The 15,364-nt window shown below is 37.7% G+C and overlaps 1 protein-coding gene across 10 annotated transcripts in view; it reads right to left on the reverse strand.

Annotated features, from left to right (window-relative positions):
• Positions 1-394: 394 nt before the first annotated feature.
• The window catches only part of REPS1 (RALBP1 associated Eps domain containing 1), a 106,674-nt gene continuing 91,704 nt past the window's right edge, over positions 395-15,364 (reverse strand). For 5 of the 10 annotated variants that reach the window (XM_067542325.1, XM_067542327.1, XM_067542322.1 and 2 more), the window contains 8 exons: positions 13,666-13,738; positions 11,933-12,051; positions 10,219-10,283; positions 5,970-6,155; positions 5,248-5,343; positions 4,557-4,705; positions 3,705-3,810; positions 395-1,739 (listed from right to left, as the gene is read on the reverse strand). In XM_067542325.1, coding sequence (XP_067398426.1) covers positions 1,671-1,739; positions 3,705-3,810; positions 4,557-4,705; positions 5,248-5,343; positions 5,970-6,155; positions 10,219-10,283; positions 11,933-12,051; positions 13,666-13,738 — 863 coding nt within the window. In that variant the 3' untranslated portion in view covers positions 395-1,670. The other 5 variants (XM_067542323.1, XM_067542320.1, XM_067542328.1 and 2 more) reach the window with 4 other exon arrangements.

Below are 15,364 nucleotides of genomic sequence, written 5' to 3' on the forward strand. Positions count from 1 at the left end.
AGACGGGGAAGCTAAGGCACAAAGGAGGTAACATGACTTGCCAAAGGTCTTCCAGCAGGTGAGTGGAAGAGTTGGGAAGAGAACCCAAGACTGAATCACAGTCCAGTGCTCTAGCCACTGCACCACACTGCATCCCTTATGCTTGTACTCTAGAAATGAGGCACAGTTTGTGGGGCTATATTAACATAAATGAAGTGTAGCCTCACAATACCAAAAAAATCTCAGATGGCCAATAGCTGAAAACTACAAGAACTAAGAAAAGGATGGCCACGGGATTATAATCTACCGCTTTTGTGACTGCCATCAAAAAGATATAAAAATATATTCCTGCAGACCTGTAAGAGAACTCTATTTGTGAGAGTTACAAGTTCCATTTAAAGATGAATCAACAAAATTAAAATATTGTGCTGTTTTATTGGTGTAAAAATCACACAATTGCTAGTTCTGATTCTGCTGAGATACATCCATGCGGTTTAACATCTATGATCCCACAGCCAGAAGAAGCCATTAAATAGAATATCTGCTGTTAGTCAGCAATTAATGCAAATTTACATATGAGATCAAAAGGTGTGTATCATACAATATACAACAAATCCTAATACAGTACATCAACCGAAATAACAGGATACACTCAGGGAATTTTTTGTTAATAGTGAAGCCTGTCTATATGCCAGAAGAATAAGGCCTGGAGACAAGATGACAGAAGGTGATCCAGAAGTCCTAAAACAAACTGTTGAATTTTTTTTTGGCTGGGAATTAGAAGTTCAGAGAGGTATTGACACATTACTTGACAGTACAATCTGTTATAGTAAAAACTGGTGGATATGATCTGTTAATAAAAGGTAATGTGTGAAGCATGCATTTACAGGTAGTGCTCAGGAAATGTGCAATCAATGCATTGGGGATTAACACCCAATTCTTTTCACAGAAGGGATGACTGAGGAAGATCTGTTATGTATAGCATCAGTTGTACCATAGGTCATTTATATGCATGCGGCTGAATCAAGATCATGAGTGGAACAATGTGAACACCTGGTAATCTGGTCACATACTGCACAAAGTATGAAACAAACATGAAATAACCAATTTTAGATGATATGGCAAGGTAGCCTGCAAGAAACTCTGTGGCAGCCTGAGGGAGCTACTTTATTGCAAAAAGGCAGGCTTTCTTGAATTGTGAATTACATGCTAAATTGTGAAAGGTGGTTTGGGAGATCAATTTTGGTTGACATACCAGATTAGTTTTCCTGTTTTACCCAATAAAACAAATGCTGCAGTGTAAGAGGCATTTATGGTATATTTGTGTGCTTTAATGTTAAAAGTTAACTGACTAGCTAGCCTTTTTTTGACATGAAATATAGAAACCATTATGTAATTAATTCCAGTTTGAAGTTTTGGCCACTGAAACTGTGCAAACTCAACTCCAGCAGAATCATGCAGTCTCAAGGAAATGGCAGGGGAGGCAGTGCCAAGATGCACAACATTTAAGGAAAAACGTTATCCTGATTTTTTGGATTGAAGTTAAAAATACTTAAATGGAACAAACTGGACAGAACCACAAAATGTAATGTTGAATAGAGTGCACTGAGCTGAATGAATGGGTCTTTCAATAGGCTTTGAACCCAATCCCCCTTTCAAAATTAGTAAATTCATAGTTAACGGAAATTGGCTTATAGGTGAGAGAAGGGTCGAAGCTGTTCCAGTTGGACTTCCAGGGAGATTCTCTCTTCAAGAACATCCTGGAAAGGAAACATTTTCAATTTACAGTCCATAGTGAAAGAACATTGTGAAAAAATTTCTTACTGTGATAAAAATTAGGTAAATGTTAGCATCAGCTTTGGGCACTCACTTCAAGTTATTCTCTAAAGAATACGAGAACCCCTGCCCTTCAGCTGAATCAGAGCCAAAATTAGTGAATACTGCACACTGTGAATGAGACCTTTGTTGAAAAATAAAGCCATTTAGCATGCTGCATTCCTTTTTGTCCCACCCAAATACTAGGCAAGGATAAGTAGGCGTGAATTCATACACATGATATTTTCAAACAAAATCGGGAGAGAAGAACGGGGCAGAATTTCATTTGGTTAAAGTTTCATGAACTTGTAAAGTTTGTTTTCAGTGAATTTCACTCATCCCAACTGTCTTTAAAGGACAATAATACAGATTTGAATTCAGACTTTTTAAATGACCTGCATTCCTGTCCAGCCAGCACAGCATTAATTCAACATGTGTTTAGCAAATTTGGATTGACTTAGTATGAATTTCATAACTAAGGCTAGGTGTTGAAAAAATAAATCAGATAAAAGTATATTGGCATCAAAGGACAAATTCAAAAGGTAAAGCACGAGACAACAGTTGGCAGTCTAACTAGTTAGGTTAGACTGGTGATTTTTTTCTTGTGCATACTTTACTGAATTGCAATCTTTGCATTTCAGACAATTTGTGCCTTTCTATTATTATTTTTGAATAATATGCTTATGAAATGAATCCGTGTTTTGTGCTTTACATTTAATTAGAATGTTTCAGGACTTGATTCCCCCCCCTTAGGCGGAGGAAAAACATCACAAATGCACTTTAGTGCTTTTGCTAGTTTTCCTAATATCTTCATTTCAGAATAGTGATATTAAATGTACAAGTCAATAATTCTTCTAGTCTTATTTTTACTATATTTAACAGCAAGTTAATCAGTAATATTAAGGTAATTAGGAAAAAGAAGGCATTTTGTAGAAACACTTTTGTAGAAACACTTGTCCTTTCTATTTTCAGAGTTCCACAAGAGCATGTCGCAAATAGCTGTGCCCTGTGATCACAAATTCAAATGTAGGGCTGAAAGGGACCTTGAGAGGTCATCTACTCCAGGCTCCTCCATTGAGGCAGGACCAAGTATACCTAGATTATCCCTGCCAGGTGTTTGTCCAACCTGTTCTGAACCTCCAATGACAGGGATTCCATAACCTCTCTTGGCAGCCTATTCCAGTGCTTAACTATCCTTATAAAATTTTTGCTAATATTGAACCCAAATCTCCCTTGCTGCAGATTAAGCTGATTACTTCTTGTCCTTTCTTCAGTGGACACCGAAAACAACCAAACACCTTTCTCTTTATAACAAGCCTTAACATACCTGAAAACATATCAGGTCTCCCCTTCCCTCCTCAATCTCTTTCTCAAGACTAACCATGCATAGTTTAAAAAAAAAAATTCTTCATAGGTCTGGTTTTCTACACATCTATCATTTTTGTTGCTCTTCTCTGGACTCTCTCTCGTTTGGCCTCATATTTCTTTAAATGTGGTGCCCAAAAGTGGACACGGTACTCCAGCTGAGGCCTCATCAGTGTCAAGTAGAGCGAGACAATTAGCTCCCATGTCTTATATGGAACACTCCTGTTAATAAACCACAGAATAACATTAGCCTTTTTTGCAATGCCACCACATTGCTGGCTCATATTTAATTTTTGATCCACTCTGTGATCCACAGATCCTTTTCAGCAGTACTAAAGCCTAGCCAGTATTCACTTATGTATAAAAAGAGCTTAATATTTTAAATAGATATCTCCTATGCCCTCTCCCTTATTCTATTTGTGTATTAATACACACCCACATCTACCAAGGTACTTAAATGGCCCCATCACTATGCTATCTCAGCCCACATGTGTGCACATACTTATTTCTCACAAACTGACATACAAAAAGAATGATGGTGTTACCTTTAACTGCTGCTGTAATTCACTATTCAATCTGGCCAAAACAGTGTTGGTTTCCTTATTGCGTCTAATTGATGCCTGAATTGCCTTCTTGTCTTTCCCCACCGACCTGAGAATATATTTAGTGGTTTTTAAAAGTCTTTCACACCAAGAACTCCAAGAAATAACTTTGATAAGTCTACTCAATTCCTTAGTCCCTATTTAAAGTCCCAGCAAGAGCTGTACAAAACACTTTTTTAAACCACCCCCCATTGTTTAGTGACTTTCTACTTATTTTCCTTTCTTCAGACTAGAACATATAGTACACTAGCTTGTTTGAACAGAAGCTTTGCATACCCATTTCCTACAGAACGAAGACAATGAATAACATTCTTAAATTGCTATAGTAAATTTGCATCTTCCTACTGACACAATAGCACATTGATTTTAATTTAATTTGTGTCTAGCGACTAGAGGATAGAGGAGGATATGAAAACTGCACATTTAAGTTCAAGACTATCCATATTCACCAGCTTTATTTAAAAACGAACAATATCACTATTTAATATTTACAGAGCACTTTTGACAGTCAATGTATTTTGCAAAACGTTAGTAAGTTTTTCATTCAGAAAATATGAGTGCCTTATTAAGTATATCTCAACACTACCAGGGACTTCTTTGGAGGATCTAATTAAAAAAACCCTTTACATTCATGTTAAGGCTCCCACAGTAGTTTTATATAGCTGATTTATAGCTACTAATAGTTAATCAACACGTTGTAATTTGCTTGTAGCTCTTCTGTAAGCTAGCAGTTTTATTTGCTGTTTAAATGTGAACTTCCCAATATTAGATGTGTTCATACTCATCTTGGGTTACCTAGGAATAGATGGCTGTGAAGCAAGAACAGCAGCTATGACACCTGTTTTCTGTGTATGCTCCTCAACTTCAGGTCTCAGCTCATCTTCTGATTTTAATCTTCTGCGAATAGGCTTTGGTGGTGGAGCAAGAGGTGTGGTGCCTTTTCCCTGTGAGGTAAAACACAGCCCATAAGGAAATATCACAATAAATTGTATTTCTACTCAAACCAACTGGCTATGCAAAACTTTCTGTGAAACTAACTTTACTCTATGAGTTCTTAGAACTCATAACAGGTCTACTTGAGTTCTCTCTCAGGTGGCATCAGAGCTACTGAATGAGAACAACTCATTTCAAGGGAGTGGTAGTTGACCTGGGGGTATGCAAATATATAATGCATAATGGCCTCCAGCCACCTGTTCTCTAAAATCCTAAAAATAATCCCAATATGAATCAATTTGGGTAATGATCTGATCATTACAGATACTCAGGTTCCACTGTGATAATTTCTGATGGAATCAGCCCAACAAGTGTGTTAATATGTGTTACCAAAAAGGTAAATATTTCAAGAAGTTCTGAGCCCTGGAAAACTGGGTTCAAATAGAAGCTTCTGCAAACTCAGGTATAGCAGTCAATAACTGGCAACTGTTCTAATATACTTTCTTCTATGCATTAGAACCTACACTCTTCCCTTAGAGTTCATTTTACATACCGTGTTAACAGGGACACTAGCAGCTGCCTTTTCTTCAACTCTTCCATCTGTTTTGGCAACTCTAAGAGGGCCTGCAGAATCAGCGGGTTTTTCAACCTACAAAGAATTAGATTTTAGAAACACTGTACTTTTCAGCAAATATTTAATTCTGTAACAACTAGGATGAAAGCGAGGTAGGTCATACTAGTATGTTCTCCAGTTATACCAACAGAGTTAACATTCTCAAGTCTCTTATGTGAGCCCAAGTCCTCTTTAAAGACTCAGGGACGGAGAGAGAGAATGGTAGCTGATTACCAGACCGTCTGGTAAATCCCTTGGCCACACTACTCTCACTAGTTCTGATCTCCAACAAGATCACATTGAGATATGTAGGAAAGTTACATTTCATGACAGACAGCAACAAGACAGAATCATTTGACCCTAAATTAGAACCTCTTACTCCTGGAACTAACATCAAAATAAAGAGATGCCCAAATAATAAAGACTTATTTGAAACTGTTACACAAAGGCCCACAACCAAGATCAGGGCCCCATTCTGCTAGGTATTATTCAAAACACAATAAGACTGTACCTGCCCAAAAAAGTTTACAATCTAAACAAACTTAACAGACAAACAGTGGGAAGGGAAACAGGCAAGAAGTGATTTACTCAAGGTCTACTGGGTGTAACTAACAGGGCACACTAATGTATAACATTAAGTGGTCCACAATATATCCATTTACCTGCAAGACTTCTGAGTGTGTTTCAATTTCCTCCTCCTCCTCTTCATTTACACCTGATGCAGCAAATGCCTCAAACTGGCTGAAGTCTGCAAAATTTGGCTGTTCTGGTATTTGTTGAGGCGAGGTACTGGTATGAGCTATTAGGCCTTCAGCATCCACAGGGCGATGCACATGAGGACCTGCACCCTATAGCAAAACAAAGGTAACGGTAATTACTAATCCTGTGTTCTTGAAATAACTGACATAACATAGGAGCAAAATCTTGTCCAAACATGCGTTTATGCCAGAATGCTAACCAAGGACAATTATTTAATTAACGTATTACTGCAGAAATTACTGCCTTTTTTAGGCTTGTACTAAGGTTTGGAAGCTTCTGTCCTGCCATTAGAACAAACATGCTTCTCACCATACAAGTACAAAATGACTGCATTTGTAACAAAGGGCAGAATTTTTTTGTAGCCCATTATCAATGGCACAAAAATCAGTGGCAAAGTTAAACTTCTTTACTTTCACCTAAACTGTTTTCTTTTCCATTTTTCCAAATGTACTTCTCTTTGAAGGGATAAAACCTAACCTCCCTCCAAACTGCTCTACTGTAGCTCGACTGAAACAGCAGTGAACAACACAAAAGGCAGATGGAATGTTGGAGTCTAAAGGCGCCACAACAATTCAGAATTGAAAAGTGTGAGAGGAGAAACCATACAGCAATACCAGGGTGTACCGGAGCAAAATGTTAGTTCATTGCTTGGGAGTGTTGTGGGGACCGATACCACCAATGGAAGAGTGTCTTCAAGCACAAAAATAGCACACTCAATGATTTAAAGCACTTCTGGATGTAGCCTGTGGCTTTTTAGCACACAGCTTGTTAATTTTAACATTTTGTTTTTAAAATGGTTTGGAAATTATACAAAATTCTTCCGAGAAGTAGAAAGATGAAGGCTATGACAAATAATTAAGGGATGTATAACCTTTATTTTTCCCCTATTATGAATATACATGTTTATCAACCACCTGTCTTAGCCCTTTTGACCCCTTTACACCCTGACATCTCTCAGAAGTTAAGCATTCTTTTAGGATTAGTTTGCAACAGCCACTTTCAACTCAATTCCTATCAGAAAAACAAAAACTAAGGATAATGAATGATTCCCAGTTTATTTTTACTGATATAATAAGTAGCTGGAGGCTTACAAACTGCTACTTCTAGAAGAGTATCTTGACACTTTGGGGAAGACAAATTGAGAAATCCCTCTATCCCAGCCTCGAGGTTAATACTTTAATATTTAAAAATTAGGTGGCCGGCAGTACAGTAGATAAAACTCTTTTCTACTGTGACATGCTAATTACTAACATGACAAAGTGCATATAAAAAAATTTGCAAATTGTGTTTCTAAGATAAGGCTATGCATGAAGGCAGGATTTACTTTGTTTGTTAACAATTCCAATATGAACTAGAATGAATTTGACTCAGAACCCATTTTAAATATTTAGGTTATATTTGATGCTGTTATAACTTTGAAGCAACCCCTGAAGCTAACTAAATAGGACTTCGCACTGTCATCAGGAAACTTCATGGGGCAGTTGCTAAACTCCATGTATTAAGTAGAACCTTGTGAACACTAGAAGAATAGATGATATTCTTTTGGCTTTAAGTGATTACTTAGGCTTGGAAGTGGTGCCAGGACAGGTGATATACTGCCTCATGTTCAGATTTCATTCCTATTTGGGACAACATATGAAGCTACACCATCTTATGAATGAGATAAACATATATAGAACATAGTCAAACTTGAATTCAAAGTGAAAAGTTCATAGCATGTTCAATTTACTAATCAGTTACAACTCAGCTGAAAGCAAAGGACTAACATAATTTAGAGGTTTTCTAAGATTTAAAGGTTTGGTTTTTTTTTTTTTTTTCAATTAAGATGAAAAACTACATATTCCTTTCATCTAAATTTAATATTTCAAGACTCCTCAATTAACTTGTAAAAAGGAGCAATTAAAGGGGCATCTTCCCCTGAAATTTAGTCAGTTAAAAGAAAGGAGTTAAAAGTAGCTTCATCTATTGCACCTCCTCTCCTCTCCCACTTATCATTTTTGATGGTTTTGCAGTAGCATTCCCTATTTTTGAAAATGTTTTTCTTCTCTCCATTGCTTTGTGAAATACCCATAAAAATAATCAAGGAGAAGGACCATGGAAAGTCAGTATATGAAAGTGACTTCCCACAATGCTGTGAAATGCACAAAATAAACCACAAAAGATTCCTTGATAGATTGAGAGTATTTGGCAACACACCCTTGTATTTGCTACTCAGACTACTCACATGCAAAATCATCTGGCTCATGCACTGGTACAGAAACTCCCCATGCACTCCCCCAATTGAAAGAGAGATGAATAATTGTCCCAAAACAAGATGCTGGAGACATGAACATGAGCAAGGGCAGATTTCATAGCACTTAAAACTGTATGTGCCATCAGTGACCGTTCTCAGGATACCCAGGACTATGAGTCACCTTGTTTCCCCTGCTTTCAATGAGAAGGAGTCTTTTCTTATGGTAGCTGGGTTTCAGCTCCTGGACACTGTCAGTCCTTCCTTCGCCAGGCAGGTTAACAATAGGTGCACCCCAATCCCTGAATCACTTTGAATGATTCCCCCGTGCTACAGCCCAATATTGACTAATCACAGAACTTCCAATCAAAGATGTAGTGCAATCAAAAGTGTAGTGCACCCCAATTTACCAGTTTTACCTTAAACCATCACTGCTGTAAACATAGCACTTATAGTAAACAAAAGTAGATTTATTTAAGAAAGAATAAAGATTTAATTAGTGAGAAAGTGATGGTGCTAACCACTTACAACAAAAAACAATAATAAAATACAAACCTGAGCCTATACTTAACAAGTTACCTTTTGTATATAATGAAATAGGCTTCCCCTGCAAAGTTCAGCCTGCTGGAAAGCAGACTGGTTTCACCAGAACCAGGATAAAAGCTTTCATGGAAACCCCCTGCTCCTTAAGGGATTTCCTCAGTGATGGATCCTGAGTGTCCTTCCCTACACTATGGCTACATCTACACTGCAGCTGCACCGCTGTAGCACTTGTAGTGGAGACGCCCTAGGTAATAAGACAGGAGAACTTAAGTCCTGCCCCCATGAGAGGCGGTAGCTATGTCAGTGGGAGATGCTCTCCTGCCAACATAACACCGTTTACAATGGCGCTTAGGTCAGTATAACTTATGTTGCTCTGGGGTGTGGATTATTTGCACCCCTCAGTGATGTAAGTTATACCAAAGTTCCTTATCGTAGGAACTGCGTCATACGGAAAACAGTCTTGTTTCTATTCACAGGCAGGGTGAATTCCTGCCTTGTTGCAGAATCTCTTTTCTACCTTTAAGTGGTTTGGACTGCTTGTAATTTTCTTTGATGGTTTTCCATTGACTATTTTGGGATGTGGCAAGGATAGACAATAGAACCTTACATTGCCTTGCCAACTGACTAAACAGGGGTGACAATTCCCTCTTACTTTAATGGAGCATCATTCACTCACATTACTCAGGTGGCTAATTGAACTCCATGTCCATAAAGCATACTTTAGATGAATACATTATTCCATAAATATTACCTGTACATACGTCTCTCAATGATTTTGAGTCTTGACAGGTTACATGCTTTCTGTAGATAGCTTACATGTTACACATCATGGATAAATATCATGTCCAACATATGTTTGGCGTAATGAGTTTGTCAGATCTCAGGTGAGAGCTGTTTACAAAGAACAGGGGACCTTTTGCCAAGGGGTGTATGTCACACCACTCCCAACTCATGCCACAGTATTTGTGAAGCATATATCTGTACTGGTACCTAGGAAATATTTTGGGGTGGGTGTCCAAAAGTTTGTAAGTTTCCTCCTCTCCCCATTTGGCTCCTGGACCAGAGACTCTTCCCCTTCACCTCAGGCGAGAAGTACTTCAGGACTGAATGTCTCCCTTTAGTTCACTGCTTCCCCAGGAGAGATTCCTCATCTTTTTGGGGAATCCCTGAAGGTGGCAGAAGCTTAGGTTTGAAAGCCATGGTACACATTCACACCCCCAATGTTTCCAAAAGACCAGCTTGATGTGCTTACCTGCCACCCACATTTTAGAGCAAAGTTAAATATTCAGCAAAGTGAAAAATGGCACATGGGCAAAGAATTATACACACACTTTTAAAAATTTTTAAATTGATAGTATAACAGAATAAGTCAACTTCACCTGTGAGGGCTGTGGTCTTGGAGGCACTGCAGGGGGGTAGGCAACAACTCCAGCCTGTTGCTGTCCTGTGAAGAGACACAGGTTTCGAATGATGGGGCTATTTCTATGTGTTAGGACATACTCATTGCAAATATGATGAACATGTGTCTAGTTTTCCAATCTGCCAATGTGAAAATAAGCTGCAAGTAAGTGTTATTTGCACAAAAGCTATCATAACTGACTGTCTTTCAGTGATATTCCACAATTATACTGTAGCCAAGGATAAAAGGTGTCAGGTATATTTAAGATATAGAGATAAAATATAAGTATTTAATTAATGTTGTAACACAGGATCAATAGGCCTCAGGCTTAGCCAATTAGGCCTTAGGAAAAATTAGCCACATTATAAAGATAAATTAGTATAAGTAAGTTGATAATAAGCCTCCAAGCTTGTGTCTGTTTGAGATATCCTGAGGTTTTGAAAATAACTGTTGAGTTTGGATAATAATGACACCACAAGATAACTGTTGGTAGCCAGGGTGAAATAATAGAGACTTCCTTAATGTTACTTTTACTATGGTGATAAGGGAACAAATCTTAATGAGGATAATGAGAACTAATGAGTTATCCTATGAAAAACAAGGCTCCCCAAAAGCAGTGTGTAGGGAAACTTCAAATAAAGATAAGGGGTTAAAACCTTCCTAAATATGTATGAAGCCCAGTGGGGGTCGGTATAACACATCATAAAAGCTGTATCCTGGCCTGTGTCCCTATGGGGACAGATGTCAGGATGATAACCACGGGGGGTAGTGATGAGGATGAGGATGATTAACACTTTTCAGCAAGGCATGGTGAGAGAAATCTAAATAGTATGTGTTCTGAATTGGTGTTTCTCCTTTACCAGACTGTGATGTGTATTGTTTAGTTGGCTATTAAGAGAAATTATTAAAGAAAGAGCACAGGTAGTCTCTGTTGCACACCAGGGGGTCCCCCTTCTATTGATAACCTCTCAACTATAGTTGATCTTGTGGGCTGAACTCTCACAGATTAAAGTGTAAAGCCTCACCTTGGTAATTGATTAAAGCAAACCAAAACTATAAATAAGGCTACAATACTGTGGCCTCTTTGGTCAAACACAAAGTTGGCAAAAGCACAAAGCCAAAGACTGAGGATTAGACCTGAATTTTACTCCTCACATCACCACTAGTTTATTGTGTAAACTTATCTACACCTCAGTTTTTTCCATCAGAAAAACCTTTATATAGTGCTCTAAGGTCATGAGCTGAAATTATAAACACAACATAAACAGTAAATTACCCTAATAATTCTCTGAGGCTATACATCTACCACCACTCGTCTCCTGAATTTTCATTTGTCAAGAACTCCTGCTGCTTCAATTTTGAGATATTGGAATGTGTAGTCCCCAGATAGGTGACCGGAGTTCCTGGCTCCCATTCTCATGTTTATCCACTTGAATACACTGCCTCTCATGTATCAGCATTTTATTTAGGAACTAACTGTTAATAAAGTTGTTGACTAAGCCACTATTATCCTTTAAAACAGAGTCTAAATTTTAATAAAAGCAATTAGTGGATTTAACACTTTCAGTTTTATACTTCAAACCTAACACTACTTAAAAATAAATTCAACATTTTCTCCAGAGAAAATTTTTTTTTGTTTAAGATAAATATATACTAAACAAAGTAGCAAACACACAGATGAGTAATATACCTACCTGTTGTGACTGTAAAGGATCTGTTCATATCTAAAGATGATGATCGAGAATGTGAAGGATGAGGCCTAGGTGGAGGTGGGGGTGGTGCAATGTTGTCTGGAGATGTTCCTGAATGTGACCTGCAAAACAAATAAACCTTTGTAGAGGTTTAGGCAGCCAGTAGAAATTCAATTGCAAAGTGCAACCCAAAACATCTATATGAAGAAATCTTGTTTCAAGATCAACAGCCACTACCAGCTCCTTTTTCCCCAGCCAAATTTACTTTTTAAAGAAAGACTCCTGTGTTTCTCACTTCTGATATAACTTAATTTCTTATTTTTATACCTCTATTTGCTCTTCAATATCCTTATTAGCCCTCCTTATAGCACTCTTACTTATTACCTACTGTTATGTTTGTGGAAGCCAACAGTGTTTGACAAGCTCAAGTGTTAATTCAGGAGAGGGTATGCAGTATCCAACCTAAACAGGTAGTCATATGATCAGGACTTGTGCATAACATGCAAGTTGCTGTCAATAGCCTGAATAGGAGTTGCTTTCTACTGTTAAGTGGGATGGTGTTGAAGAAAACTGAATATCTCGTGGCTCTGCCTCACTAATATGCAAGTTCACCTTGAGGATGATCAAACTGAGGAAGTCTCAGTGTATGTTTGCAGATGTGAATGCTAGCTTCACTATCTGAAGTTTCTGGTGCATTTGTTTAAGAGCCTGAGAAATACTGCCCTTATTCTTCGGTGTCTTGTTATTTTGTATGAATTTTAAGCTGTCACAAATGCAAGACATTAGTAATATCAAGGTCCAACCACAGATGCAAATTTTGCAAAGACTTACACCATGTAAGGTAAATGCAAAGTAAGGCCAAACTCAGAATGAGGTTAAAGAGAGATAGTCTTATGTTGCTGTAGTACTATCTGAATGAAGAGATTTTTTGTCTAGACGCTTTTGGTGTAGTCATTTAATTAAAAAAGAAGCTTGGGGTATATCTATACTACAGAGACTATGTCGGCATAACCCCATAATGTAGATGGAGCCTACACTGACCAAAGGGGTTTTTCTGTTTGTGTAGCAACACCACCTTGAGTGACTATAGCTACATCAACAGAAACCACCATCCTGATTATGTAAAGATGTATATACAACGACGACAAAATCAGCTTTGCAATTAAGTAACATTGGAAAACAGTTTTCAGGCGGCTGCACTACAAATGAATTACTAACACCTTTTGTTCATTTTAGCAGTTTTCATAATGTTAATTACATGAAGTCACGCTAATTATTTTAGTTTTAAATTAAAACTTTGAAAATGATCCTATGCTGTTTAATGGCAAAACTAATTTTCAGTCCTATTTTATAAAGCCCCCACTCACTGGAGATTTTCAGTGTTTTTACAACCTCTTTTATAGATGATATTTTTATTTAGTAAATATTTAGTACTTATATATAACAACCATTACAGATTTCTAAATCGAAGAAACTAGCTGTATAGTAGGTGACAACCCAGTGTGGTTATGCTTCCTTGTTTTCTTGGAGGAACCTTATATATCAAGTAGAATGTTCGCATGACTGAACACCAAATAATAGCTGACTAGCCAATTCCAGGCTTGCCACTTTAACCAAACAATGCAAAAGTTTAACTTTACGCACATTAAGGGCAGACTAGTACACTTCCACCATATAACACGAGGGAACAGGTTTTATTTGGCCTTTGATATTCCTTCTGTTACTACTCTACTGACCGTTGCCGAGTTACCGTGCTTCCAATCTGCTCTGGATCTGAAGGATAGGAGTCTGAACTGCTGTAACCATCTGCTGGCAGAATGAAAGTACAAAATTTCATTTCGGCAGTGTTAATTTATCACAATTCAATTATGCTAAAAACAGCAATAGATTATGCATGCAGCAATATAAAAGATTATTTAAAGTCCAGAAAAGAAATATGTACCTTATTGTCGTACTTCCCTGTAAGATATCTGAGCAGGATTGTAAACTGTTGAGTTAAGTAACTGAAAGTCCCCAAAGAAAGTAACAGTAATACAACAGTTAACATAACAAATTAAGACAATGCCAACTATGTGAACAAGTTGGTATATTTTGTTTTTAAAAGATGAAGAGTAAGACCTAAGCATCAGGCTTATCACTTCTGATGTATTTTCAAAATGTTGTGAAGACAAAAACAAGCAGCTAACGAGTACAGGCTCCTATATTTTGTGAACAGTTTCTGCAAGACTGAGGCCTTGAAGCAGAATTCCTTCCTAGAGGTTCCAAGCAAAACCAAGCAAACCAAGCAAAACCTTTGTAAGATGTATAGAAATCAAGAGCATGTAACTGCTGGACATGTGTCTGAGAAGGGAAATTACCCTGAGGCAGGGCAGCAGCTCTGTCTTGGACTGAATGGAACCCCGACATGGGCTTTCAGCTTTAGGCTTGCCAATTTGCAGCAACGCGAGATGCAAACACAGAACTATTTAGATACAATCCTTTTACGTGATAATTGCCTTGGGAATTTGTCAAATGAAACTAAAGTTGGGTTGACTGTCAGGATCAAAATAGCTCTCAGTAGAATCACTAAACTTATCAAGCAGACAGAAAAGGCTCTCACACCAATTTGTGAATGTAGAGGTGGAACAAATGTTGGCAAAACAACAGGTTCATTAAAATGGATTTCCATCACCATCTTGAAGGGAATCTCACATAAGTCCATAGAACTGATTCATTCTGGTGAAGCACGGTTTACAGTCGATAATCATTACAGCATGAGACTGGCTATGATCTGAGGTTATTGCAGTCAGAAAAATGGAAGTCCACATAAGAAAAGTCTCCTTTTGAGCAGAACACAATCTTTCATGACACAAAGGGCTTCCAAAAAAGAGTCAATACCCACATGAATCTGAAAACAAGGTGATACAGTGACACTGGTCAACTAGTTCATGAGACACCAAAGTAACTGACAAATGTAGTTGGATGAAGTTAGTCTAAATTAATCTCATGGTGAAGGTATTCAAGCAGCTTGTGAAGAATGTAAAGAGGTCCACATTGTCCTGTTTACACTTCAAAGCTTTTTCCATCTACCATTTTAAATATCAGCCTTCATTTAGAAGAGTTCTCCTGGGGTGTATCATGCCTATCTAGAATTTCTGACCAAAAATCAATTCAGGTCCCTGAGATCCATGACACACAAGATTCCTTGTATTTAATTACCAGGAAGCATGTAAAATAAAATCCCATCTATCTCATTGGCATGGGTTTGGATTTCTTATAGTATCTTTCATGAATAAGAGTATTTTCAAAAGCATTCTTGGTTGAGTAGGAGGAGGGATTCAAACTAGACTAAGAAAACTAATTTTTTAGCTCTACAGAATATGTTCAGGACCCACATTATGTCCAAGATGATTGGAGCACAGGAGGTAAAAGGATATAGTATGCCTCCAAAAAATA

The sequence above is a fragment of the Emydura macquarii genome, unplaced genomic scaffold (genome assembly GCF_026122565.2).
Source record: "Emydura macquarii macquarii isolate MOO-44397 ecotype Brisbane River unplaced genomic scaffold, CSIRO-AGI_Emac_v2 contig_705, whole genome shotgun sequence".
In the NCBI taxonomy this organism is placed as follows: Eukaryota; Metazoa; Chordata; order Testudines; family Chelidae; genus Emydura; species Emydura macquarii.